General features: G+C 35.6%; 1 protein-coding gene and 1 long non-coding RNA gene across 2 annotated transcripts in view; one reads left to right on the plus strand and one right to left on the minus strand.

The window, feature by feature from the left end:
- Nucleotides 1-26,982, plus strand: part of CFTR (CF transmembrane conductance regulator) — a 177,245-nt gene that overhangs the window by 53,092 nt on the left and 97,171 nt on the right. Inside the window, exons 10-11 of the mRNA XM_023228189.2 lie at nt 6,440-6,622; nt 17,067-17,258. Of these exons, the coding sequence (XP_023083957.1) occupies nt 6,440-6,622; nt 17,067-17,258 (375 nt within the window). The remainder of the gene's footprint in view (nt 1-6,439; nt 6,623-17,066; nt 17,259-26,982) is intronic.
- On the minus strand, nt 408-22,305 carry LOC111553407. Its single transcript, XR_002734941.1, has 3 exons — nt 22,145-22,305; nt 18,332-18,391; nt 408-426 (listed from the first exon to the last, which is right to left on the minus strand). It is a non-coding gene; the product is annotated as an uncharacterized LOC111553407 (long non-coding RNA).

Below are 26,982 nucleotides of genomic sequence, written 5' to 3' on the forward strand. Positions count from 1 at the left end.
CAGAATTTTTAAAAAATTGTTTTCTCTAAAGACCTATTTTCTTCTTTGTGAATCTGGATTTCATCCTGATGGCAAATAAAATTAGAATGATGATATAACTGGTAGAATGGGAAGGAGGATCACTCACTTATTTTTTAGATTAAGAAGTAGAGGAATGGCAGGACATTCATGCTTGTAATCCCAGCACTTTGAGAGGCCAAGGCAAGTGGATCACCTGAGGTCAGGAGTTCAAGACCAGCCTAGCCAACGTGGTGAAACCCTGTCTCTACTAAAAATACAAAAAATTAGCTGGGCATGGTGGCAGACGCCTGTAGTCCCAGCTACTCGGGAGGCTGAGGCAGGAGAATCACTTGAACCCGGGAGGCGGAGGTTGCAGTGAGCTGAGATCGTACCACTGCACTCCAGTCTGGGCAACAAGACGAGACTCTGTCAAAAAACAAACAACAACAACAAAAAATAGAGGAATATTAAATGCAATATAAAAGCTTTTTTATTTCTAAGTCATATAATTTGTTTCATATAACAAATCAGGAAATAATACAGAGATCATAGGTTTTGGAGCTGGGATTGAATCCTGGCTCTGCCATTTACTTTCTGTGTAATCTAAGTCAAGTTGCTTAACTTTGTGGGCCCTCTGGCTCTCCATGTGTAAAATGGAGAATATTAATATTTACCTTGCAAGTTTGTTGTGAAGACTGAAGGAGACATTTTGGATAAAACATTCATCAGAGTACCATGCACACAGTGGTTCCTCAATAAACATTAGCTTCTGTGATCACAAGTTCCAGTCCAAAGTGCTTTATATATACCAGTCAATGAAAGGATGTGAGAGAGATATACCAGTGTATTGTTTCCTACCATTTTTAACCTATTTTCATCCACCATTACAAATTCTGTCATACTGCTTGACATAAAAATTATTATCAATGATTTTTAGTCTCTGAAGAGCAATATTTGATTATTGAGCACACCTGTTGTATTTTTAGTTTCTTCTCACTTATATGGGTTGTGTACAGATAGGAGGTATGAAGCCAATGTCCTAGGTCTAAATCTTTCTCAATGTCATACTTTGGATTCATTTATACAAGTAACCTGAGTACCAGTGTTTCGTTTTACTTCATTTTTTAAAGATGTAGGTAACAGAGTAATTCCCATCTGCCTAGCAAAATTGTTTTGTATAAAAGTTTGTGGATCAGATTTATTTTACTTTGATTTTAGGAATTTCAAGTGTCTTTGTAGGCATGAAGGAAAAATACGCAGTTTGACATTTTCCACTACTTTCAGGTCATTATTTTCCTACTCTGGTGCAAAAATCCTCAATTCCTGTCTCACTCCATCTAATTAAATAGGTAGCATTCTTGAGCCCTTACTATGTGCCAGGCACTAGGATAAGTGCTTTATATGTTTTGTCCCACTTAATTCTCACAGCATTTCTATGACCTAAATAAAATTAATGTTTTCATTTCCCTGATAATAAAATGGAGGCTTCAAAAAGTTTAGGGACTTGGCTCAGCTCACACAACTGGCAGAGATTGAAAATGGATTTTGGTCCCAAATGTCATAGGCTAGAGCCCTTTCACTAAACTGTTGTCTTCTATCTGGTGGCATCTTCCTCCTCTAGTCTTTGTCACCTAAACGCTGTGCACCCCTTGATGGCATTTACTTATGATGCTGATGCTTGTTAAATTTCCTGTTTGAGACTTCAATATCCATATAAATGAGTCTTCCAATACTGTACTTAGAACTTACATTTTGTGGTGACTTCTTCAGAAGCTTTCTCTCTTAGTCATGTCCTGAGTTTTGTTAGCACCTAGACTTACCTCGCTTTGGAAATGTTGCACTCTGAAATCTCTTTCTCAGCCTGGAATTTCCTAATCTTCCAACTATTTGAGTCTTTTAATTCTGCATTTACTGCCTTTCCATTTCATCAGGATTTCTAGTCTCCTTAATTCTTCCTTTTGTGCTCCTGATTTAACCTCTGCTTATTCGAAGAACAGTAATTTCATTCTCTCAGCTGCACTCTCAATTCCCTTTTCCTTTTGGTGATTTTTTTCCCCCCTGCAAAACACTTACTTTATCAGTTTTGGAGAAGGAAGTGCTATCTGGGAAACAATAGTGCTGTCTGTTAACTCTAGTCAACTGTAAGTTTTATACATTTATTTTTTCAACTTTATATGGGTCTATAATCCTTCTTGGGAAATCCTTTCATTTGTCTTTAATTTCCTTTACCATTTCCCTAAAGGCTACTCCAGATTTTTATCACATTCACAAAATCCCCATCCTCTCCCAGGATGTGTTCACCCCCAGTAGATGGCCTTGTCTCCCACAATACATAGAGAAAATAGAGGCCACCATCATATTTGAATGTTTCCAACATCTCTCTTCACCCTTGGAATTATCTTTTTCTTTTTTTGTGTCTAAGAGAAAGATGTATGCTTCCTCTTACCCTTGTCTGAACTATTCTATTTTGCTTCATCTTCTCAGAACAGGGGACCAGCAATGATTCTTCCTCCAGAAGCTTCAACATCTTTTGTCAACTGACTCCTTCTCATGTTTAAATATTTTCAAGTTAAACAATTTCTTTCCTGACTTTTGCTCATTGCCCAAAACCTTATCACTCTTCTTCCCTTTGCTGTCAAAACTGTTCTCACATCTTCACTTTTTGTGGACTTCTCCCCACTACAACATAGATTCTGCTATCACCAGTCTATTAGAACTGTTATACTCTTGTAGAATTTATCATTTAATTTAGCTTCAGTGAACCGTTCTTTCCAGATCATTTTGGCCTCAGACCATGACTTCTAAGTCTGCCCTGCCTGCCACTTAAGTCATTATGGGCCACTGGGTCCCCACCTAGGCTTCCGTGTTAGTCGGTTTTCACGTTGCTGATAAAGACATACCCAAGAATGGGCAATTTACAAAAGAAAGGGGCTTAAGAGACTCAGTTCCACGTGGCTGGGGAGGCCTCACAATCATGGTGGAGGATGAAAGGCACGTCTCACATGGAGGCAGATAAGAGAATAGAACTTGTGCAGGAAAACTCTATTGGATCTTGTGAGACTTCTTCACTATCATGAGAATAGGATGGGCAAGACCCACCCCCATGATTCAGTTATCTCCCACTGGGTCCCCCCAGCAACACATGGGAATTATGGAAGCTACAATTCAAGATGAGATTTGGGTGAGAACATAGCCAAACCATATCAGCCTCCTTCTGATTTTTTATGTTCTCTGTGGGTGACTTCTCTCACACTCAAGTTATATCAATGTGCTGATGACTCTCAAATGCACATCTCTGGCTTCAGTTTCTTTCTTGAACTTCATACATATGTTTCCAAATTTCCTGCACGTACCTCAATGTTCTTGTTCTTCACTTCCCAAGCTTCATAAACCCACTCATTTTAGTGTGTTCTCCATCTCCTTTGATAGCATCTCTGAGAGGCAAGTCCCTAGTGAGTTATATATGACTCCTCCCTTGCTCCAAACCTGAGGGTAAGTAAAATTCCTATTAACATATTAGGAAGCTGAGGCTTAGATAGTTTAAGTAACTCAAGCATGGTTACACATCTAGCTAGGGCAGAGCTAAAATGTCAGGCTAGGCTTCTATGACTCCAAAGTCCTTTCTCACTCAGCATATCATCACTTATTTTTTTAAAAAAAATCACATATATGATTTTTTTTTCTTTAAGAGACGGAATCTTGCTCTATCACGTGGGCTGGAGTGCAGTGGCACAATCATAGCTCACTGTAACCTTGAATTTGGGCTCAAGTGATCCTCCTGCCTTAGCCTGCTAAGTAGCTAGGGCTACAGGCGCACACCACCATGCCTAGCTAATTTTTGTTTGTTTGTTTGTTTTTTGAGATGGAGTCTCACTCTGTCACCCAGTCTGGAGTGCAGTGGTGCGATCTCAGCTCACTGCAACCTGTGCTGCCCAGGTTCAAGCAATTCTCCTACCTCAGCCTCCTGAGTAGCTGGGATTACAGGTGCCTGCCACTGCGCCCACCTAATTTTTGTATTTTTAGTAGAGACGGGGTTTCACCACTGGTGAGGCTTGTCTTGAATTCTTGACCTTGTGATCCACTCGCCTTGACCTCCCAAAGTGCTGGGATTACAGGTGTGAGCTACCACGCCTGGCCGCCTACCTAATTTTTAATTTTTTGTAGAGACAGGATCTCACTACATTGCCCAGGCTGGTCTTGAACTCCTGTTCTCAAATGATCCTCCTGCCTCAGCCACCCCAAGTGCAGGGATTACAGGCATGAGTCATTGCACCTGGCCCATATATATGATTTTTAGTATATGTAAATATACACATTTATTATATGTAAATGTAAATATAAATATAAATGTGTGGAGTGATAGCCATTGAAATGTTAAACATAGTTCTTAGTGGTACAACTACAGGTGATTTTTCTTATTTCTGGTTTTCTATGTTTTCAAATGTGTCTTCTGTAATCAGAAATAAAAGTTATGGTAACAACAGTCTTCCACTGATACAAGTGCTTATTGGATAAAAGTCCCACTTCTAAGCATGAAACTCACAACTTTTAGGTTAATAGCCTTTGTCACCTTGTCATATACATCTGACCTAGCCACTCACACCATTCCTGAGATATATTTTGTTCCTTTGTGCCTAAATCACTGTGCGTGCAGATCCATCTTCCCGGAACACCTATAGCGATGTCTTAGTCTTGTGAAATCCTACTTACATCCTTCATAGCCTAGCACGCATGTAATTTACTTGGTCAAGGGTGAGTCAGTTGTTCTCTTGAATGTACTCCTATATGATGTGGTGTGATTTCAATTGTAGCACCAAGCACATTGCAATATTAATTCATTTATCATTCTCCCATGTAGGACGTTTGAAGTAGTTTCTAATACAGAGATTATACTCAGTAAATATTTATTAGATAAATAAATGAATAAGGGAATAACAAATGCCTTTGTCTCATTTTAAAATACTTTCATTGTTAGCTACCCATATAATAAAAAACTCAAAGCAGTAGTCTTCAAGCTTGATTGTTTATGTATGCCTTAAAAGAATTTTGAAAACCTATGTACCCCTGACACACTTTTAAGTTAACTTATAAATAGTTCAACATAGTTTTAAGTGGAAATGATGTAGTTTCTTGTGTATTTTGCACTGCGTAAGTATGCTACATGGATTTCTTCAAAATCTTGAAGCTGCAGTTTCAGTGCATTCAATTTATGGAAAATAAATGAATTTATGAAATTGGCTTTTATTGTCAAGTCAATCAACTAGATATAACTTGCTTTCTGTCAGGAAAAGTCTGGCTTTAAAATACAGATAATTAATAACTATTATTAATTACTTTATTAAATTATTAAAATTAAAATAATTAATTTGTTAATTAAAATGCCTTATTCCCCTACTCATTTCTGCAATTTGACTCTAAGAATAGATAAGACACATAGATTGCCTTATGTTTGAAATCTGGGTGAAATAAGATACTGCCTCCTTCAGTATTTCTGCCTTTGCTTTTATGGGAGCCTCTTTCAAGAGAAAGTCATTCTCTCATGGTCCCCTTGTTTGAGTCTCAGAGGTTTTTCGACTCCAGAAAGTTCCGCGTAGTAAGACTAGTACTATACTAACTTGCATGGTAAGTGAGAAGGCTGTCTGTATAAAATGAGGGAAGGACTCACGAGAGGGAAGTAGGTCAGGAGAAATGATAGATTCTCAGGCAGGTTAATTTTAGGAAAGAGTTAATAGAGTCCCTTAAAACAAGATGCATCTGCTTCCTCCTGATCAATCTTTAGGACTGTTTACTTTGATTTGAAGACCACTATGCTAAAGCTTCCCAAGGGGGCAATAGTGAGGCAAGGAAGTTTTAAAAGGGAATTACTTCTTCCTAGCTACTTTTGTGAAATGAATTTATTTGAATCATCTGGCAATCTCTTCATATTTATTTTCAACAATAATTGCTTCAAGAAATGCTCTGAGCTTCTCAGAGGAGGATGCTACGAAGTGTGATGGAGTAGAATTCAGATTTGGGTTGTGACTTAAAGCTATGTGACTTTAGTCAGTTAACTGCTGAGTCACAGTCTACGGCTTTGAAAGAGGAGGATTATAAAATCTATCTCATGTTAATGCTGAAGATTAAGTAATAGTGTTTATGTACCCAGCTTATAGGAGAAGAGGGTGTGTGTGTGTATGTATGTATGTATGTATGTATTCAGTCTTTACTTAAATTAAAAAATCTTTAACTTGATAATGGGCAAATATCTGAATTTTGGATCATGTCCTCTAGAAGCCATATGCTATACAATTATGTACTATAAAGTAATAATGTATACAGTATAATGGATCATGTGCCATGTACTTTTCAAACTAATCATACATAAAACAAGCATTTATTGAAAATATCTGACAAACTCATCTTTTATTTTTGATGTGTGTGTGTGTGTTTTATTTAACAGGGATTTGGGGAATTATTTGAGAAAGCAAAACAAAACAATAGCAATAGAAAAACTTCTAATGGTGATGACAGCCTCTTCTTCAGTAATTTCTCACTTCTTGGTACTCCTGTCCTGAAAGATATTAATTTCAAGATAGAAAGAGGACAGTTGTTGGCGGTTGCTGGATCCACTGGAGCAGGCAAGGTAGTCTCTTTTATTCTTCACTATTAAGAACTTAATTTGATATCCATGTCTCTTTTTTTTTCTAGTTTGTCTGTAGTGCTGAAAAGTATTTTTGGAGAAATTCTTACATGAGCATTAGGAGAATGTATGGGCATAATGTCTCGTATAATAGAAATTATTCCACTGATAATTTACTCTAGTTTTTTATTTCCTCATATGATTTTCAGTGGCTTTTTCTTCTACATATTTATATTTTGCATCACATTCAACACTGTATCTTGCACATGGCAAGCATTCACTAACTTTATTGAATAAACGAATCATCCATTTTACCCGGTCTTAACCAGAATAGACATTTTTTCGGAGCCGGTCCAGGAAAATCATGACTTACATTTTGCCTCAATAACCACATAAGCAAAAGGTCCCCATTTTTGTTAACATTAGAGTTTTCAGAATAGATTTAGATTTGCTTATGATACATTATAAGGAAAAATTATTTAGTGGGATAGTTTTTTGAAGAAATACATAGGAATGTTAATTTATTCAGTGGTCAACCTCTTCTCCATATCCCACCCTAAGAACAACTTAACCAGGCATATTTGGAGACACATCTGAAAAAAACTAGTAGATTGGAAAGAAAACAGTGCAAAAGGACCAAACTTCATTGTCAGGAGAAGAGAAGACTTTGTAGTGATCTTTAAGAACATAACCCATTGTGTAGATAATGATAAACACTTGCTGTCTTTTACTATTGAGAAAATAAATGTAAAAGACATGAAAGAATCAAATTAGAGATGAGAAAGAGCTTTCTAGTATTAGAATGGGCTATAGGGCAATAGGTATTTGCTTCAGAAGTCTATAAAATTGTTCCTTGTTCCCATTTGACTGTCATTTTAGCTGTGGTACTTCGTAGAAATGTAAGAAAAAGTTTAGTGGTCTCTTGAAGCTTTGCAAAATACTTTCTAGAATTATACCCAATAATCTAAGACAAACAGAAAAAGAAAGAAAGAGAGGAAGGAAGAAAGAAGGAAATGAGGAAGAAAGGAAGTAGGGAGGAGGGAAGGAAAGAAGGAGGGAAGTAAGAGGGAAGCAGTGCTGCTGCTGTAGGTAAAAACGTTAGTGAAAATAGAAATTGAGAAAGACTCCTGAAAGGCGATTATTTATCAGTATCTAAGATGAGGAGAACCATATTTTAAAGAATTGAATATGAGACTTGGGAAACAAAATGCCACAAAAAATTTCCAGTCAATAAATTTGGTGTCAGGCTGGGTACAGTGGCTCACACCCGTAATCCTAGCACTTTTGGAGGCACAGGCAGGTGAATTGCTTGAGTCCAGGAGTTTGAGACCAGCCTGGGCAACATGGCAAACCCCATCTCTACAAAAAATACAAACAAACCAACAAAAAAATAGCTGGGTGTGGTGGCATGTGCCTGTAGTCCCAGCTACTTGGGAGGCTGAGGTAGGAGGATCACCTGAGCCTGAGAGGTGGAGACTGCGGTGAGCCATGATTGCATCACTGCACTCTAGCCTAGGTGATAGGCTAAAAAAAAAAAAAAATTGGTGTTCACAATGATAATAATACAATTTGGTTGTTTCTCTCTCCAGTTGCTTTCCTACATATGAAACAGGCTTTTAAAGTAGCTGGAATTGTGCATGTTTTCTTACATAAACATTTTCTTTCTTAAGATGTTATTATTTTTCTTCTGTACTTGTATATTGTTACTAGCAGTTTCACTATTAAAAACTTATACCATAGGAGGGGCTGATACTAAATAAGTTAGCAATGATCTAAACAAGGATGTTTATTTATGAAAAGGTAGTAATTGTGTTTCATAGAATTTTTAAAATTAATTCTGCATATGTCTTCAAGATCAATTCTATGATAGACGTGCAAAAATAGCTTTGGAATTACAAATTCCAAGACTTACTGGCAATTAAATGTCAGGCAGTTTTATTAAAAATTGATGAGCAGATAATTACTGGCTGACATTACTATTACATCTTACGGGAAGCAGCTATGAAGGCAGAGTCAGAGGAAAGCAGTGGTCCCTTGGGAATATTTAAAAACTTCTGAGAAATGGAGTTTACCAGCTCAATCTAGGAGGTTGCCTTTTAGTAGTATTAGGAATGGAACACTTTGTAGTTGTTTTTTTTGGACAAAAGATCTAGCTAAAGTATAAGATTGAATAATTGAAAATATTAACATTTTAATTTAAATCTTACCCACTCAATACAATTTGGTAATTTGTATCAGAAATAACCTAATAATTCTTCTACTTCTATAACTTACTCTAATATGTTTGCAGAGATTTTATATAAAGCTCTTCAATATAACATTGCTTTCAGGAGCCAAAAATTGGGTGGGAGGAGCCTCATAAATGTTGAATAATAGGAGTTTGATTAGATAAATTTTGGTGTAGTTCTATAATGGCATGCTATTCAGCCAATAAAAGGGCTCTTAAAGAATGACTGTGACAGATGTATATGATATACTCAAGTGAATAAAGAGTTACAAAATGTTATGTACAAGTTACAAAATGTTATGTACATTATGATCCATTTTTCATAAAATCATATGTGTATGTATATATGTGTCTGAAAGGATAAATTTATCAAGTTGTTATCTCTGAAATTTTGGGTGTATTTTATATTTCTAGATTTTCTGTTACTTTGTTACTTTACTGATAAAGTAATAACGTTGTTAACTTTTATCACTCTCCCCTATTCATAATCATCTAGGCTGCAAAGGGACTATGTCTTCTTTATTTTTATATTCCAAGGACTGTCAACAAGTGCCTAGCACTTGACAGGTATTTTATAGAAATTTAACTGAATATCTTTAGGAAATAGATTTTTGTTTGTAGTTGTTCTAGCCTACATTAAGTGTCTTGCACTTATGAAACTTCCTTGAATTATTTTACTGAAGCAGTATTAGTATAGAATTTTGCATCACAGGATGCTCTTGAGTGAAACCTGGCTTGTGGCATCTCACCAGTGTGTGGGAAGTTTCAGTCCTTCTGTTGTCCGCATCACAGCTGAAGCAGTGCTGTTGCTGACAATTCCTGACACCACCTTGTCTCTATTATCTATCATTGCCTCACTATGGTACTGAGTTTTAGCTTGTTCTTGTAATAACTGGGACTCATATGTATAGAATAAGCTATTAGCTCATGTTTTTGCTTGCTTTTTATACAGAATACATGTCTGCAAAGAGTTTTATCAATGTTTTGGAATTTTGGAAGATATGAAGTTAAATACATCATTGAATATATATACATACACACACACACACACATATATAGACATGATACATGATTTATTTTATTTAATTTTTAAAATTTTATTCTTTTTAGAGATACTCTGTCACCCAGGCTAAACTTCAGTGGTGTGATCACAGCTCACTGTAACCTTGAACTCCTGGGCTCAAGTGACCTTTCTGCTTCAACCTCCCAAAGTGCTGGGATTATAAGCATGAGCCACTGTGTCTGGTCCAATATGTATATATATATATTTTTTTTAACCTGGATCATCAGAACTATATTGTGTTTGGGTTTATAAAGCTGTACTATGTGAAAATACCACTTCTAGTTTTAATTTTGTACAAAACAATTTTACATAGAAATGAGGTATTTTAGATTTTTTTCCACGTAATGAGAATTATAAAATTTACTGAAACAAATATCAAACAGATGTCTGTTACTTGACCTTCCTTTCTTCTGAATATATTTTAGGTGATATTATTTATTAAAATTTAAAAATGAAAATTAAAATATATAAAAACTTGAAAATTCTTCCTCTCTTTACTGTCTCTCATTTGTCCATTTTCCATTCTCCTGCATTCCCTCATCCAACCAAGGTAGCCAACCTGGGTGATTATTTTTAGTATCTTTCCAGAGATGTTTATATATGTACACATATATATACACACATATACACACACATATATATACACATATATATAATCAATATATATTTTTATTGTTCCCCACCTCTCTTTTTATGTAACAATATGCAGAGTTTTGTTTCTTGCTTTTCCCACTATCTTGGACAACTTTCCATATTCAAAGCACAGAGGACTTGCACATACATACACACTGCTGAATATTTGTGTCTCTCCCCTGCCATTCATATGTTGAAATCCTAACTCCCAAGGTGATGATATTGCAGGGTGGGGCCTTTGGGAGGTGATTAGTCCATGAGTGTAGAGTTCTTAGTAAATGAGATTAGTGTCTTTTTAAAAGAAGCCTTAGAGAGACCCTCACCCCTTAGAGACAACCTCACCCCTTAGAGAGACCCTCACCCCTTTCTGCCATGTGAGAACACAGCAGGAAGACAGCTGGCCATCCAGGAATCAGGAGTCTCTTAGCAGACCCAATCTGCTGGCACCTTGTTCTTGGACTTCCCAGCCTCCAGAACTGTGAGACATAAATTCCTGTTGTTTATAAGTCACACAGTTCATGGTATTTTGTTACAGCAGCCTGAACAAGGACACACACACACACACACACACACACACACACACACACATTTAAATAGATGCATAGTATTCTATCATATGGATGAATATCCTATGATCAAATGAATCACTATTGATTGACATTTGGGTTATTTCCAATATTTTGTTAACACAAGGAACAACACTATAAATAACTTTATATACATACCATTTAGCACATCTGCAATTGTATCAGTAGGCTTCTTATAAGTGGTTAAGCATTTGTGTACTTGTGACTTTGGTAGATGTTGTCAAATGTCCCTCCCTGAAACTTGTACCAATTCATACTCATGCCATACACTCTATATAAGCGTGCTGATTTCCCCACAGTGTTACTAACAGATGATATTATCTAATTTTAAAAGTTTCTCCTCTTATAGGGAAAATATTATGTCAATGTATTTTTAACTTTCATTTCTTTTATTATGAGTAGTGTAAGATATCATTTCAACTTATACACAGGAGGAATTTCTCTCTATATAAAGTGATCCTAGAATCATAATGAAAAATATCACCAACTCATTAGGAAAATGTACAAAGCATTGAATAGATATTTCATCAAAAATAAAAATATAAGTGGCCTTTGAACATTGAAAGGTAACATTTGAACAAAGACTTGCAGGAGGTGAGGGATTAGGGAATGTAGACTCTGGGAAGAGTCTTCAAAGTAGCAGGTGAAGCAAGTGCAAAGCTTTCAGATGGGACTAGCTATACCTATCTGGTTTGAAGAACAGTAAGGAGGTCACTGAGGCTGGCATAGAGTAAGACAGGAAGGGTAGAATACTGTCAGAGAAGTAATCAGTGGTGGAGGTAGGGGGTAGACCATAAAGTGCTTCATAAAGAGTAAGGCTTTTTTCTCTGGGTGAGATTAGAGGCCACCAGAGAGTTTTAAACAGAAGTAACAGGGCCACTTTGGCTAATGTTTTTAGGCTATTCTATAGGGAGACAAGGGAGGAAGCAAGGAGATGAGTTAGGAGTCTATTGTGCCAATTCAGGCAAGTGATGATGGTGGCTTGATCCAGGTCGTGGTGGAAGTAGTATAGTAGGAAGTGATCAGATTCAGGACATGCTTTGAAGGAAGATCCAATAGAGTTAATGGACAAGTTGAACAATGGCATATGAGAAAAGTCATAGAGGAGTCAAAGATGATTCCAAGCTTTCTGGACTGAGTAGCTGGAAGGATAAAGGTGCCATTTTACTAGAAAGATAATGGGAGAAACAGGTTTTGGATGGAGCTTGGTTTGGGGATATTAAGTTTGAAATGCCTATTTGACATCCAAATAAAGATGTTAGTTGGATGTACAAGTCTAGTTTCAAGGAAGAGGGGGCTGGTAGTGTGAAGATGGGGATGGATGAGATTCCAAAGGAAAGAGGGTTGATAAGAAGAGAAACGGGTCTAGGGGTTAGCCTAAGGGCATTCTAAGTATTTGAGGTTAGGGAGGTGGGTGAAGAAAATCCAATAAAATAAAAGTCTGAGAAGATAAAGCTAGTGAATGAGTGTGGCATCCTGGAACCAAACTGATGTCAAGGAGAAGGGTGTTATCAGCAAGGTCAAATGCTCATTCATCAAGTAAGATGAAACTGTGATAATTAACCAGTGTCTTTTGAAATACGGAGATAACTCGTGACTTAATGAAAGCAATAGTAGAGAAGGTCAGACTTGACCAGAATGAAATTGAAAGAATAAGAGTAAAGAAAAGACCAAATACAGACCACCCTTGATGCCTTAATCTTTTGATATACTCTTGGTTCTACTCGCTAATACAATTGACCCTTAAACAATACAGGCTTGAACTGCATGGGTACACTTACTTGTGAATTTTTTTTCAACTAATACATTGGAAAAATTTTGGGAGATTTTTGACAATTTGAAAAAATTCACAAGCTGTGTAGCCTACAAATATTGAGAAAATTAAGAAAAAGTAAGATATGCCATGAATGCATAAAATATATGTAGACACTAGCCTATTTTATCATTTACTACTATAAAATATACACAATCTGCTATAAAAGTTAAAATTTATCAAAAGTTAACACACACTAACACTTACCCTACCTGGCATCATTCACAGTCAAGAAAAATGTAAACAAACATAAAAAGATAGTATTAAATCATAACTGCATAAAACTAACTGTAGTACATATGGTACTACTGTAATAATTTGGTCGCCACTTCCTGTTGCCATTACAGTAAGCTCAAGCGTTGTAGGTAGGCATTTAAAACACCACATGATGCTAATCATCTGCATGTGAGCAGTTCTCTCTCCAGTAAATTGCGTATTGCAGTAAAAAGTGATCGCTAGTGATTCTCGCATATTTTTCATCATGTTTAGTGCAATGCCATAAACCTCGAATAACATCAAGCAATCCATACAAAGTGCCATTAGTGATGCTGTGAGTGCTCCCAGGAAGCACGGAAAAGTTGTCACAGTACAAGAAAAAAAGTTGAATTACTTGGTATTTACCATATATTGAGGTCTGCAGCTACAGTTGCCCGCAATTTCGAGATAAATGAACCCAGTATAAAGAGTATTGTAACAAAAGAAAATAAAATGTGAAACCATCAGTGCAGCTATGCCAGCAGGTGTGAAGACCTTGCACTTTTTCCAAAATACAAACTATGAAATATGTGTTAATTGGCTGTTTATGTTATCGGTAAGGTTTCCAGTCAGCAATAGGCCAGTAGTAGTTAAGTTTTTGTAGAGTCAAAAATTATATGTGGATTTTTGACTACACAGTGGGTTAGCACCCCAACCTTCATGTTGATGAAGGGTCAATGGTATATTATTTATTTTTTTGTATTTATATTCATAAATAAGATTAAATCTATATTTCCAAGCAATCTTCATAAGCTTTTGTTATTATTATTATTATTATTATTGAGACGGAGTCTCACTCTGTCGCCAGGCTGGAGCGCAATGGTGCGATCTCGGCTCACTGCAACCTCTGCCTCCCGGGCTCAAGCAACTCTCCTGCCTCAGCTTCCCAAGTAACTGGGACTACAGGCACGCGCAACCACATCGGATAATTTTTGTATTTTTAGTAGAGACGGGGTTTTACCGTGTTGGCCAAGATGGTCTTGATCTCTTGACCTTGTGATCCGCCCGTCTTGGCCTCCCAAAGTGCTGGGATTACAGGCGTGAGCCACCGCGCCCAGCCATTAATATCGTTACCCAATAAAAAAAATCTGGAAGCTTGTCTTCTTTTCCCCTGATTCTGTAACAGTTTAAATAGCCCTGGAGTTACCTGTTTTGAATTTTTTTTTCCCAAACGGTCCCTTATGAGTTTTCTCCCTGTTTTATTTATTTCAATTTTTATATTGTATTTTTGCAACTCCTTTGATGATACTTTTCTTCCTGGTTAGGTTTCTACTAAAACCAAACACGCTTTCCATGAATTAGCTTTTAGATTTACTTATTAGTTTAACTGTTCTGTTGTATTGTAACTCATTAATTTATAATTTTATCTTTATTAATTATTCTATTTTTCTTCTGCTTTTTTGTTGTTTTTCTAGTTTTTGAGTTAGATGTTTGATGCTTTTTTAAAAAGTTGTGCATTTTCCTCTGGGTAATACTTTAGCTATATATTATGGATTCTGATATATAGTGTTTCTATTACATTGTTTTCTAGAAAATCTGTAGCTTTGTTTTATATTTGTTTCCTCTTTGACCTAAGATATCCTAAGGGAAAGTTTAACATTTTCCAGAAAGAAAACAAATTTTCTTTGTTTTCCAAGAATGTTGTTCAAATTATTTCTACTTCTTGGAATTTTTACCATTTTTGTGTATCCAGTAAATAGTCAATAATTATACTTGCTCTCTGACCACATAAAAGAATGTATTTTTGTAGTTTCTATTAATAGATTAGAGTTCAACTCAAATATTAAATGTACATCATTATTCATGATATTTAAGTCTTCTACATCTTCACTTATCTTTTTTCTACTTGCTTTGTCATTAACAGATAAAGTTGAATTAAAGGCTTCTACTACATACGTTTCTCCCTGTTATTCCTTATAGGTTCTGTAATTTTTACTTCAGGAATATTGCTTTTTAAATGTAATGTGTAGATGCTTATACTTACACTCTAGCATTATAAAGATCCTTTTCTTTTTCATTGAATGTATTTGGGACTACACATGTCTAACGTGAAAATTATAGTCCTTTTTTTTGTTTCTTTGTTTGTATTTACAGTTTTAAGTTCTATTTTCAACCTTTATGCATTCTTTGCTTTAGGTGTGTCTCTTTTAGTTAGCATAAGGTTAGGTTTGTCTAATTTCATCTGAAGTCTTTTCCTCTTAATAGATGGGTTAAGCCAATTGAAAAATAAAACTGACTTATATACTTTTATTTCAAGTATGTCTTCCACAAATATTTTTGAATAGATTAGCTAATATACTTTGGAATTTGTTTAAAAACATTCTTTTAAAAAAATAATTGTGGTGAAATGTACACAACATAAAATTTATCATTTTAACCATTTTTAAGGGCATAGCTCTGTGTCATAAAATATACTCACATAGTTGTGCAACTATCACCTCCTTTTGATTTTTATTTACTAATTTTGTAAATTTGTTTCATCTGAGTTGTCTTACTGTGTTTGACGTTTTTCATTCTTTTGTTATGAAGTCACTGTAATGTCTGTAGGCTGTGTGTATCTGTGAATGTGTGTGTATATGTGTGTATTATGGTTTTTAGAAAAGTCTATATTTATGTTCCAGTGGCAATACTTATGCTAATAACTTTATGTTAAATTTTTCGTTCTATGTGACTCTAGTTCACTAATATGAGCTCTGATAAAATCAGTGCTTTTTCAAGGTTAGGAGATTGAGACTAGGAGATCGAGATCATCCTGGCTCACATGGTGAAACCCCATCTCTACTAAAAATACAGAAAATTAGCCGGGCGTGGTAGTGGGCGCCTGTAGTCCCAGCTACTCAGGAGGCTGAGGCAGGAGAATGGCGTGAACCCGGGAGGCGGAGCTTGCAGTGAGCCGAGATTGCACCACTGCACTCCAGCCTGGGTGACAGAGACTCCGTCTCAAAAAAATAAATAAATAAATAAATAAATAAATAAATAAATAAATAAATAAATAAATCAGTGCTTTTTCTTCCTCTGCTACCTCCTTTCCTTCTACTCAATTTTAGTCAGTAGTATTATCTTTTTTCAGATTTATCGTTGTGTTGTTAAATCTGCTTATGCTTCTATTACTTTATTTATTAGCTTTAAATGATACCTTTTGACTTTCAACTTTTCTTGATAAAGTAATCAGCAAATTTCCTTTACACTCCACACTTACACCCCATTTCCTTTGTTTATTTGGTTTTTACTTCTAACTTTTCTTATTGTCGGGCATATAACATATTTAAGCTTTGTTCTTCAACTCTAATTCTGTCATTAGTTTTAATTTTTGTTCACAGTTATATAAATCTTTGTTCACTGATAGTCCTGTTGTATTATCATCTCTTAGATGACTGTATACTCCAAGAAAAGCTCATGGGAACAATATTACCTGAATACACCTCTATTACCTAATCTCTACCTAATAAGATGAAGATAATGAATCTACTTTGTAGGATTTCTGTAAGGATTAAATAAATTAATATGGTTAAAGCACATAGAACAGCACTCAACACAGGGTGAGCACTCAGCAACTGTTAGCTGTTACTAACCTTTGCCATTCTTCTTCCGAACCTATTCCAACTATCTGAATCAGGTGCCCCTTCTCTGTGAACCTCTATCAAAATAATTGTCACACTGTATTGTAATTGTCTCTTTTACTTTCTCTTGTATCTTTTGTGCTTAGCAGAGTACATGGAACAGGAAGTATTTTAAATATTTTCAATCAAATTAGTTAATAGAATCTTTAAAAATAAGAATATACACTTCTGCTTTGGATGATAATTAGGGGCAAGTGAATCCTGAGCGTGATTTGATAATGACCTAATAATGATGGGTTGTATTTCCAGACTTCACTTCTAATGATGATTATGGGAGAACTGGAGCCTTCAGAGGGTAAAATTAAGCACAGTGGAAGAATTTCATTCTGTTCTCAGTTTTCCTGGATTATGCCTGGCACCATTAAAGAAAATATCATCTTTGGTGTTTCCTATGATGAATGTAGATACAGAAGTGTCATCAAAGCATGCCAACTAGAAGAGGTAAGAAACTATGTGAAAAATTTTTTATTATGCATATGAACCCTTCACACTACCCAAATTATATACTTGGCTCCATATTCAATCAGTCTATGTATGCTTATGTTTCCTCTATGGGTAAGCTACTATGAATGGATCAATGAATAAAACACATGACCTATGCTTTAAGAAGCTTGCAAACACGTAAAATAAATGCAATTTATTTTTTAAATAATGGGTTCATTTGATCACAATAAATGCATTTTATGAAATGGTGAGAATTTTCTTCATTCATTAGTGAGACAAATGTCCTCAATGGTTATTTATATGGCTTACATATAAATGATATGTGGTATCTTTTTAAAAGATACCACAAAATATGTGTCTTTAAAAATATACTCCAAAAATTATTAAGATGATTTTAATAATTTTAATAATACTATTACCTAATGGAATGAGCATTGATCTGCCAGCAGAGAATTAGAAGGGTAAAATTGTGATGATATTGTATCCCTGGCTTTGAACAAATAACCATATAACTTCTAGTGACTGCAGTTCTTTGATGCAGAGGCAAAATGAAGATGATGCTATTACTCATTTCACAACAATATTGGAGAATGAGCTAATTATCTGAAAATCACATGAAGTATTCCAAGAGAAACCAGTATATGGATCTTGTGCTGTTCACTATGTAAATTGTGTGATGGTGGGTTCAGTAATTACTGCTGTAAATATTAGGGCAGGGAATATGTTACCATGAAGTTTATTGGCAGTATACTCCAAATCATATTTCTGATTCAAAAGCAATATCTTTGATAGAAGGCATTTGCAATTCCTTTATATGATCTTTTATGAAAAAAATTGCAGAGAAAATAAAATGTAGTTAAAAATACAGTAACCAAAAAAATGGAAAAGGGCTAACTGTGGATTAGATAGAAATGGCAATTCTTATAAAAAGGGTTGCATGCTTATATGAATGGCTCTCCATGTATATACTCAGTCATTCAACAGTTTTTTTTAGAGCCCCATTCTTATTTTTTATACACTTTGAGAGCATAATGAAAAGAAAAGCTATCCTGCAAAAGTTTTGGACTTACTTCAGAGAGGATATACTTCATTCCTCAAAAGGCCTTCTTCCAGGAATAGTATTTCATAACCTGGAGGTTGGAAAAATCTGGATTTTTTACAAAAAAATCTGAGTGTTTCTAGAGGACACAGATATTTGTCTAGGAGGGGACTAGGTTGTAGGAGTGGTAGTACCTTGCAAGATAAATCATGGGCTTTATTTACTTATGAGTGGCAAAGTTTTGGAAGGTGCCTTGCAGATTTTTTTTGTGTTAAGTATGTGTTTTTCCATAGAAATCAATTAATAAATGGTGGTTTGATTTCTTCAAGTCAACCTTTAAAAGTATATTTAGCCAAAATATAGCTTAAATATATTACTAGTAATAAATTTAGTACTGTGGGTCTCTCATTCTCAAAATGAGCATTTACTAATTTCTGAACACTGTGCTAGGTCCTGGGAATACCAAGTTGAATAAGACATAGTCTATTTTCTGAAGAGTTTATAGCAGAGTCCCCTGTGTTAATAATGAAGGATTGTGTGGTATGTGAATAATATATCAATAAGGTTGTTAAAAATAATGAAAAAAGGAGAAGAGGAAGAACATCTTTTTTTTTTCTGATTGCATGGGCATCCTTAAAATTATTTTTGAAGTGTACAATTCAGTGTTTTTTTAGCATATTGACAGGGTTGTATGATCATCACCATATTTTTGGCCCCTTGAAAAGAAATCCTGTGCCCATTACCATTCAATTACCATTCCTTTATAGCTAAGTCTCTCCCATTCCAGCTTTAAGCAATCACCATCTACTTTCTGTCTCTATAAATTTGTCTCTTCTGGACATTTCACATAAATGAAATAATATAATAGGGGTTTTTGTGCCTAAATAAGCTTCTAAAGAAGAAGTTAAGGAATCATCATTCAGCAAATATTTATTAAGGCTTGCTATATTTTATACAGTGTACTAGGAGTTGGAGATGAAAATATGTGTAGAACATGAATCATATACTTCAGGGGTTCGTGGACTAGTGGAAAAGACAAACATATCAATAACAAATCAAACTGGTGATGTAATAGAAAATAACAGAGGCATTTTTACAGGAGTAAAAGGAGGTAGCATGGACTCTATCTGGGTCTGCATGATGTGAAGAGTAACCTCCTTACACAAAGAGGCACAAGGCTAATGTCCTCTGATAGAATAATTCACCATGCAATTCTAAGGGTGACAAGAATGAAACTTAGGGCCTTGAAGGAATATTTTGATTATGAGCTGCCAATAAAGTAGAGTGAAGATTAGATTGATGTGAAGAAGTGGGAGATTAATGAGTAAATGGTCACTGGCTTGTTAAGAAGATTAACTGAGATGTACATATAATGTACCTAACACAACATCTTGTACAAAGTAGCCATTCAGTAGAGACTAGCTTGTATTATCTCCCTTTGAGGTGAAGAAAACTGTTAGAAATAGTATTTCTTCTACTTATGCCTCCCTTTGAGGTGAAGAATACTGTTAGAAAACATGACACGGGAGAAATACCCCTGAGAGCCAGTTCTTGTTAGTGACTACTGTGCAGAAAAGATGGAGGTTGGTGTAATTAAGGAGGAGGAAAGCCATGAAGCCAAAGAATTATGAAAAAGCATCGGTATGAATTTTCATGATATGAATTATGAAAAAGCATCAATATGAATTTTATAACCACAAAGTGGTTATAAAAGATAATTTTAAGGATGGTCACTTATAAATATCATAGTTGTTCTGTGTGATACAATTTACAGAAGTTGGTATATCATGTGGAAGAAAACAGCATAGGATCCTGAAGGTCTGAACTGTGGCCACACTGGCTCCATGCTCAAGAAATGGCAATGGGGTTGGGAGGTGATTCCACTTTATGTCCCTTTCAGACACATAAACATGACTTGTGTGAGTACCTTATGCCAGACACTATTCACTGTGTAGTAAGCAGGGTGGGTATGAAACGACAACTTTATTATCTTTTCTGTCAAAGAACTTGTAGGCTGGTTGGGGGAAAGAGACCATTTCAATATGAAGTGCTGAGCTAGAGCTACCCTTAGGGCACTACAGAAGCCTAGTTGATAGTTTTTAGCCTGGCTAGACAGTTCAGGGATCTCTAAAAGCAGACACCTTGAAGACTGAGTCAAAGACAAAAAATATATTTTGGACAGAAGAAATTGTATGAACAGAAACATAGGACATGAAACTACTTGGTTGCTGCAGGGTATCATCAGGATAGAACCAGATAGAACCAGAGTGTAAATAAGCCAGAAGGCCATGTCATGGAGGCCTTGTATAGCAGTCTCAAGAATTTGATTATGGAGAGCTTTCATCAGGGGATGATGTAATCAACTTTGAAGTGTGGATATATCACTGACTGTGATAGTGAGGAGCAGAATTAAGGTGGACATGATTAGAAGCTTTGTGAATAGCAGAAAGAATATAGATTTTGAAAGCTGACAGACCTGGGTTACTGAAGAAAGTTACTTAACCTCTTAACCTTGCTATGTCTTGAGTTTTATCCTCTGCAATATGGGGATAATACTGCCTATTTTGTAGAGTTTTGTGGATTATTCTGGCGTATATAATATAAAATAAAAGTTATTATTATTATTGACGGTACTATTTGCTATTCTGACTAGAAGGAGAAAGATTAATAGGAAGCTATTTCAGGAATCCAGATATGGTCATGATGGACAGGAAGAGACAAGAGTTATATAGAGGAATTCTGGGAAGATAAGAAATGTCATGTTTATGTACTATTTGCATCCATCAGAAAAGGCATCAGGAAAAATGATCCTTCAGGAAAGAGTGATTTTTTTTTCTTCAAGAAATTAGAAGAGGAGAGAAATTGGTTTAAGATTAAGGACTCCATGCATAACAAAAATTGGGAGGGAAGACAGGTAGAAATGCTATGGGGTTAGGAAGGAAAAATGCATAGGTGAATTACTTAGAATTGAGACATCTGATCAAGACAGAGGGATCACAGCTTTTGCTAACAAAGTACTAGCGGAGGATGCCACTAGGTGATGTTTAGTAAATAATTGTTGACAATAGGCTGCATTTAAAAAACTAAACAATTTGTGCTTCTTCTTTGCCTAAGTGTCAAATAAAACATTCAGCTTTTTATTTCAAAGTATCTCTAAGTCCCTGTTCCCTTTTTTGTTCTGCTGACTTTTGTAACTGATTTAGGCTTCCTTAGTCATCTTATGATGGAAAAAATCACCCAGGCATTTCCTACATTTCTTGTACTTTTAAAAAATGTAATGGATGTAATGAATTTTAAGCAAATGTAATGAAAACAATGAATAACTTAGTATATGCTTTTCTTCTCTATACTGAATGTTTCATATATGTTCTTTTCTATGCAACTACATGGTCAATTCCTTGAAAATATCAACTCCAAAATCTTTATTTTGGTATACTCCATGTAGTACATTGAGAGAGTATTAAACTCTTGTTGGATGACTGTTTCAGAAGTGTTTTGAAGTAGGCATGTCAGTTGCAAAAATTTTGCCCAGCAAATGTTCTGTCTCACAGTCTCAAGACATTGAGCAGATGATTACATGGCAGCATGTGATTGCTGGGAGTAACAGATAAAAGTAACTGAAAGTGCTCAGTTATCTTGATAGTGAAAATCAAAAGTGTCCCCTATTTTCAGTGACTTAAGAGTTTCCATTTTTGTGTCTTTGGTATTGTTGTTAAATAAGTGTTCTCACCTTTGAAAAGGCCAATAAGAATTCAATACACTATAATGCCTGTGTACCAAATGAAGGTGCCCTTTGTTTTTTAAGTGTGGAGGAGTTTTGATCATAAGAACTTGAAATACCTACAGAATCCTTTATGGTTAAGCAGCTGGTGCCAGCACAAGAATCCCTCAATATGTTCTCCGTGGAGCTCCATTCACCAAAGGCAAACATTCATGATTCAGTATGTTTTCATTTTGACTGCCAAAGTTGATCTGTTTCTTAATATATTACATCTAGACTTGGAACTGGAGATGAGAACAGAATAGTATTTTCCTCATTTTTGTGTTTTTGTTCAACTCTAATGTCTGCAAAGCACTTGCGTATGTAATGATCCTTGATGTCATAGGAGCAGGCAGGTAAGTGTAAAGTTGTCTGGATAGGAGAAAGCATGCACAACATATTTCACATAGTTTTCTGATTTCAGTTTGTTTTTGGAAATTATTCACTCAGTGAGATAGCTTAAAGACGTTATCACGGGGAAGGGCATGGAGATAGTTCTGTGTTGATAGAAAACTTGTAATGTACAGCCACGGGTGACGAGTCAGGTTTGGATTCTTCACCTTCAGTCCTCCTCTTTGGGTGACGAGTCAGGTTTGGATTCTTCACCTTCAGTCCTCCTCTTTCATAAACAGCTCCATGTTCTGTTTTACATATTCTACTTTAAATATAGGTTATAGAAGAATGAATTTCTAGGCAAAGTGACACTTATTTTAAAATACAATTATGTATCTCTGTGCCCATTAACTTATCCTACCATTTTTCTTCCCCTGTGTCCAAACCACTTTTAGAATCTCCTAAATATTTGTAGCTTTTGTAAACAGCACTGGAGACTTTGCTAGTTTAAAAGGAGAAATCAACATAATTAAGCCCTAGTTAATACTTTTGAAACCACGTAATGGTCTTCATTAAGTAAGTGTCTGTCATGACAGCCATTACATATACATTATAATAAAAATTTATTTACTGTGTAAGTTGAAGAAGGTAAAATCTGGATGTAGTTTCTAAACTCCGCTTGGCAGTTTTATACTTAAGTCACTAGAAGAAAAAAAATTGGGAGGGAAGCTGATAAGAATTTACTGAAAGAAAAAAATACTTGGGAGGGAAATTGGCAAGAAGTATGAAAAAGCTTGGGAGGGAAGTAAGCAAATAAGTGAGTTAATGACTGTTCTGGAAAATAAATTCTATCATGCAGATATCACATGACTGATTAAATTTGAATTTGACCTCCTGCTTTCCAGGTCTGGTGAAAACTAACCTGCAAGAACTTGAAACTTAACCTTTGAATGGTCAATCCACCACTGTAGGAGAATTTATGCTCATTCAGTTGGGAGAACTGAAAATAAAAAAGTATCATAGGAATTAACATTTGCATTCAGTAGCCAAGACATAATGGACATCTAAAACAGGAATTTGAGGCCAGGTGTGGTGGCTCATGTCTGTAATAACAGCACTTTGGGAGGCCGAGGTGGGTGGATCACAGGAGGCCAGGAGTTCAAGACCAGCCTACTAAAACACACACACACACACAAACACATACACACACACACACACACACACACACACACACACACACACACAAGCCAGGCATGGTGGTGCATGTCTGTAGTCCCAGCTACTTGGGAGGCTGAGGCATGAGAATAGCTTGAACCCAGAAGACAGAGGTTGCTGTGAGCTGAGATCGCGCCACTGCACTCTAACCTGGGTGACAGAGTGAGACTCTGTCTCAAAAATAAAATAAAACATATATTTGAAACAAATTGAACTATGTCCCTTAAACAAGAATAAACATCACTAAATGACTGTACCTTGAACTACCTGTAATTTTCTCCTGATAGGTAATTAAGCTTCAAAGCACTGACACTTATTTACTGTAATATGAAGCAATAACTTTAAAAAAAAAGAAAAAGAAAAAACAATTAAACCAGAACCAAACAGGAATGCTATAGCATTTTGTGAACTAAACTGCTATTTCATTTCATTTGAGCCCTGGAACTTGAAAATAAATGCTAGCTAACATCTGTGAACAGAACAGACCCATAAGCACTGTGCTAACCACCTTTCATGAACTGGTCATTAAATCCTCACTTTCCATTTGTCTAGTGACAGCTTCACTCAGAGTTTGCAGTCAAAGTGAAAACATGCTGAATTCCAAAAGTGTGAGCTGGGTTTTAGAAGTTAATCACAATTCTGGAACTAATTATTAGCTTAACAAATGAGAGTTCTTATGTCTCTAAAAACAAAATAGCCCTAAGTCTGTCCCTCCTAGTAATATTTGGGTCGGTCAATGGAACAGTAGTATATAAATATAATTATAGCTGTCTAGGAGCAAACTATCCTATGAATAGATAATAAAATTAAGACACTGAAGCCATATTTTCATATTAAAACACAAAGTAAAACATCATTGTTTTCCAAAGGTAAAAGCCATACTGTATCATGAGGTATATATATATATATATACCCGATGTTTCAACCTTCTTGAAGGGTTTCAACCCTCTTGAAGAGTATAGAATTCTTGACTCTATACTCTTAGCATTTTCTATATTGAACAGATGTCTAATTTAAGGAGGTCAAGAGAAATCTTACACTTATTTTTTAATGGTACCTTAGACATAGAAGGAACCTCAGAAATCTCTGGCTGATTCTTTACATCTGCAGATGATCATGTCACTAGGCTTCTGACTATATAGCCATAGAAAAATGTTCATGAAGACCTTTCAGGAAGGGAGTGTTGGTATTTCTAAAAATTGAGTACGAGTGTTCTCTAGACAAAACAGCTCTTGAAATGGTAGATTGTATTCCCATTATTATATGTCAGAACCAAGACATTAATACCTACTTTTTATTTACCAGGTTTAGTTATCCTTGAATTAGATTTTATAAATTAAAGAAATAGATTTCAGTAAGTATCTGTTGAGTTCCTAGTATGGACACACTGTGTTTGGCACCAGGGATGTTGCCTGCAAGTATAACAGGAGTTCGTATTTGTAATGAGTTTATGATTTACAGATATTTTGGGGGTGAAGATATATACATATATATGTGTATACATATATATACACACACATTCATTTAGTAGTATTTACTGCTAAATATTTTATGAGTGCAAACTTTGAACTAGGGACTGGGTCAAACTCTAGGAACATATTTGATGACAGAGACACAATCCTGTCCTCAAGGAGCTTTCATTCTAGTAGAGAGGATGAAAACCAATACAGTTTGGTAAGTTACATGATATTGGTTAATGTAGGGTTCTTATGTAAGTCTAGAGAAGTAGCATTTAATCTGGTCTTAGAAGGTCAGGAAAGGTTTCCTTGGAGGAAGTGATATTTAAGCTGAGAGAAGATGGATAAACAGAAGTCATCTGAGTGAACAACAGGGAGAACATTCCAGAAAGAGAACAAAATGTACAAGGCCTGATGCCAAGAGAGAACATTCATTGCATTGGGGAACTATAGTCAGTTCTGTGTGGCTGGGATGTAGAATGAAATGAGCCTGGATGCAAGAGAGCGCTTTGCCTTGTGGGGAAGCTGTAGGTATTACAGTAAGGTTGGAGTCTGGAAAAGTTTGGAGAGGCCGAGTAAGATTCCTAAGTAGCCATTGGATCAAGGTCCTTAATCTTACAAAAACTTATGCAAATAAGTAATAAATAGATGGCAACCCAATAATCAAAAATAGACAAAACATATAAGAAGAAAATGTATTAAAAATATTCAAAGCATTCAACATATACAAATGTGTTCAATCGGATATATAATGAAAGAAAAGTAAATTAAAACAACATTGGGCATGACTAACAGTATGAGGGAGCCTGAGGAGAGGGAGCATTTGAAATTTCAGTACAGAAGAGAAAAGGGGTGACTTATAGAACAAGGAGACAGAAACCATAGAACATGTTTGGATCCTTTTCATGTGGGGACCCTTTCCTGAAGTAGAATGAATACAAGTAATGTGTGTGGATGCAAATATGAGGTAGGATGTAATGGGAAGTTGAGCAAATTCATATTTAGTCATTCATTCAAAAATACTTAATTAAGCTATTGCTGTGTGGCAAGCATCATTCTACAAATAGAGGACGCAGTGATAAGCAAGACAGTTTGTACTCTGGTGTTGCTTACCTTCTACTTTGAGAAGACAGATTACAAATAGGTTAAAAGTCAATAATACGATGTTTCAGCATTTACAATAAAAAATTAGGGTGATGTATAGAGTGCCTGGGAAAGTGCGTTCATGGACCTCTTCATTCTCTCCTCTCCTGGTGTCATAAGCTACTGCTTCATTCATGCTGCCATTTCTCTTTGTTTATGTTTCCTGTACAGTACTCACCAGGTTATTACTATAGAGCCACCTGATGAAGGTGAAGGTGTCCATTTCCCTACTTCCAAAAAAAAAAATAAATAAATAAAAACCCCAAAACAAAAAAAGAGCCAGAAAGACAGAAGTTCCTCCACTAACTTTCATGTGTCACGTAACCAGTGAATTCCAATTATTTTACAGCACTCTAGCTATAGAAGAGTTTGGGGAATGTAGTATTTAGTGTTCTAGCCTTCGTAGCACAGGAAGTGCCTGGAAGGAAAGGAATTGTGTCTTCCGCAGTTGCTTTTCTTTATGGGGAAGTGCTATAGCCCAAATAATATTTTAGGAATATTCATCTATTGTCAATATGCAAACTGGAAGGGGATAATGAAAATGTTGTGGTTAAAAGTTTATGAAATATTGTTATTCACATTTTAAAGCAAAAAGGGGGAATGTTTAAGGGACTTGTTTAAGACCACAAGTCTCATAATTGGTGGCACCAGAAATACAATCCAAATCTAACTACGTATCTTTTTGCTATGCCCTATTAGTGTTCATATTAGAAAAGAAATTCTGTCTCAGACACTAATAACTTGTTCTTTGAACACCAATGACTTTAAGTTAGA

The sequence above is a fragment of the Piliocolobus tephrosceles genome, chromosome 8, assembly GCF_002776525.5.
Source record: "Piliocolobus tephrosceles isolate RC106 chromosome 8, ASM277652v3, whole genome shotgun sequence".
In the NCBI taxonomy this organism is placed as follows: Eukaryota; Metazoa; Chordata; class Mammalia; order Primates; family Cercopithecidae; genus Piliocolobus; species Piliocolobus tephrosceles.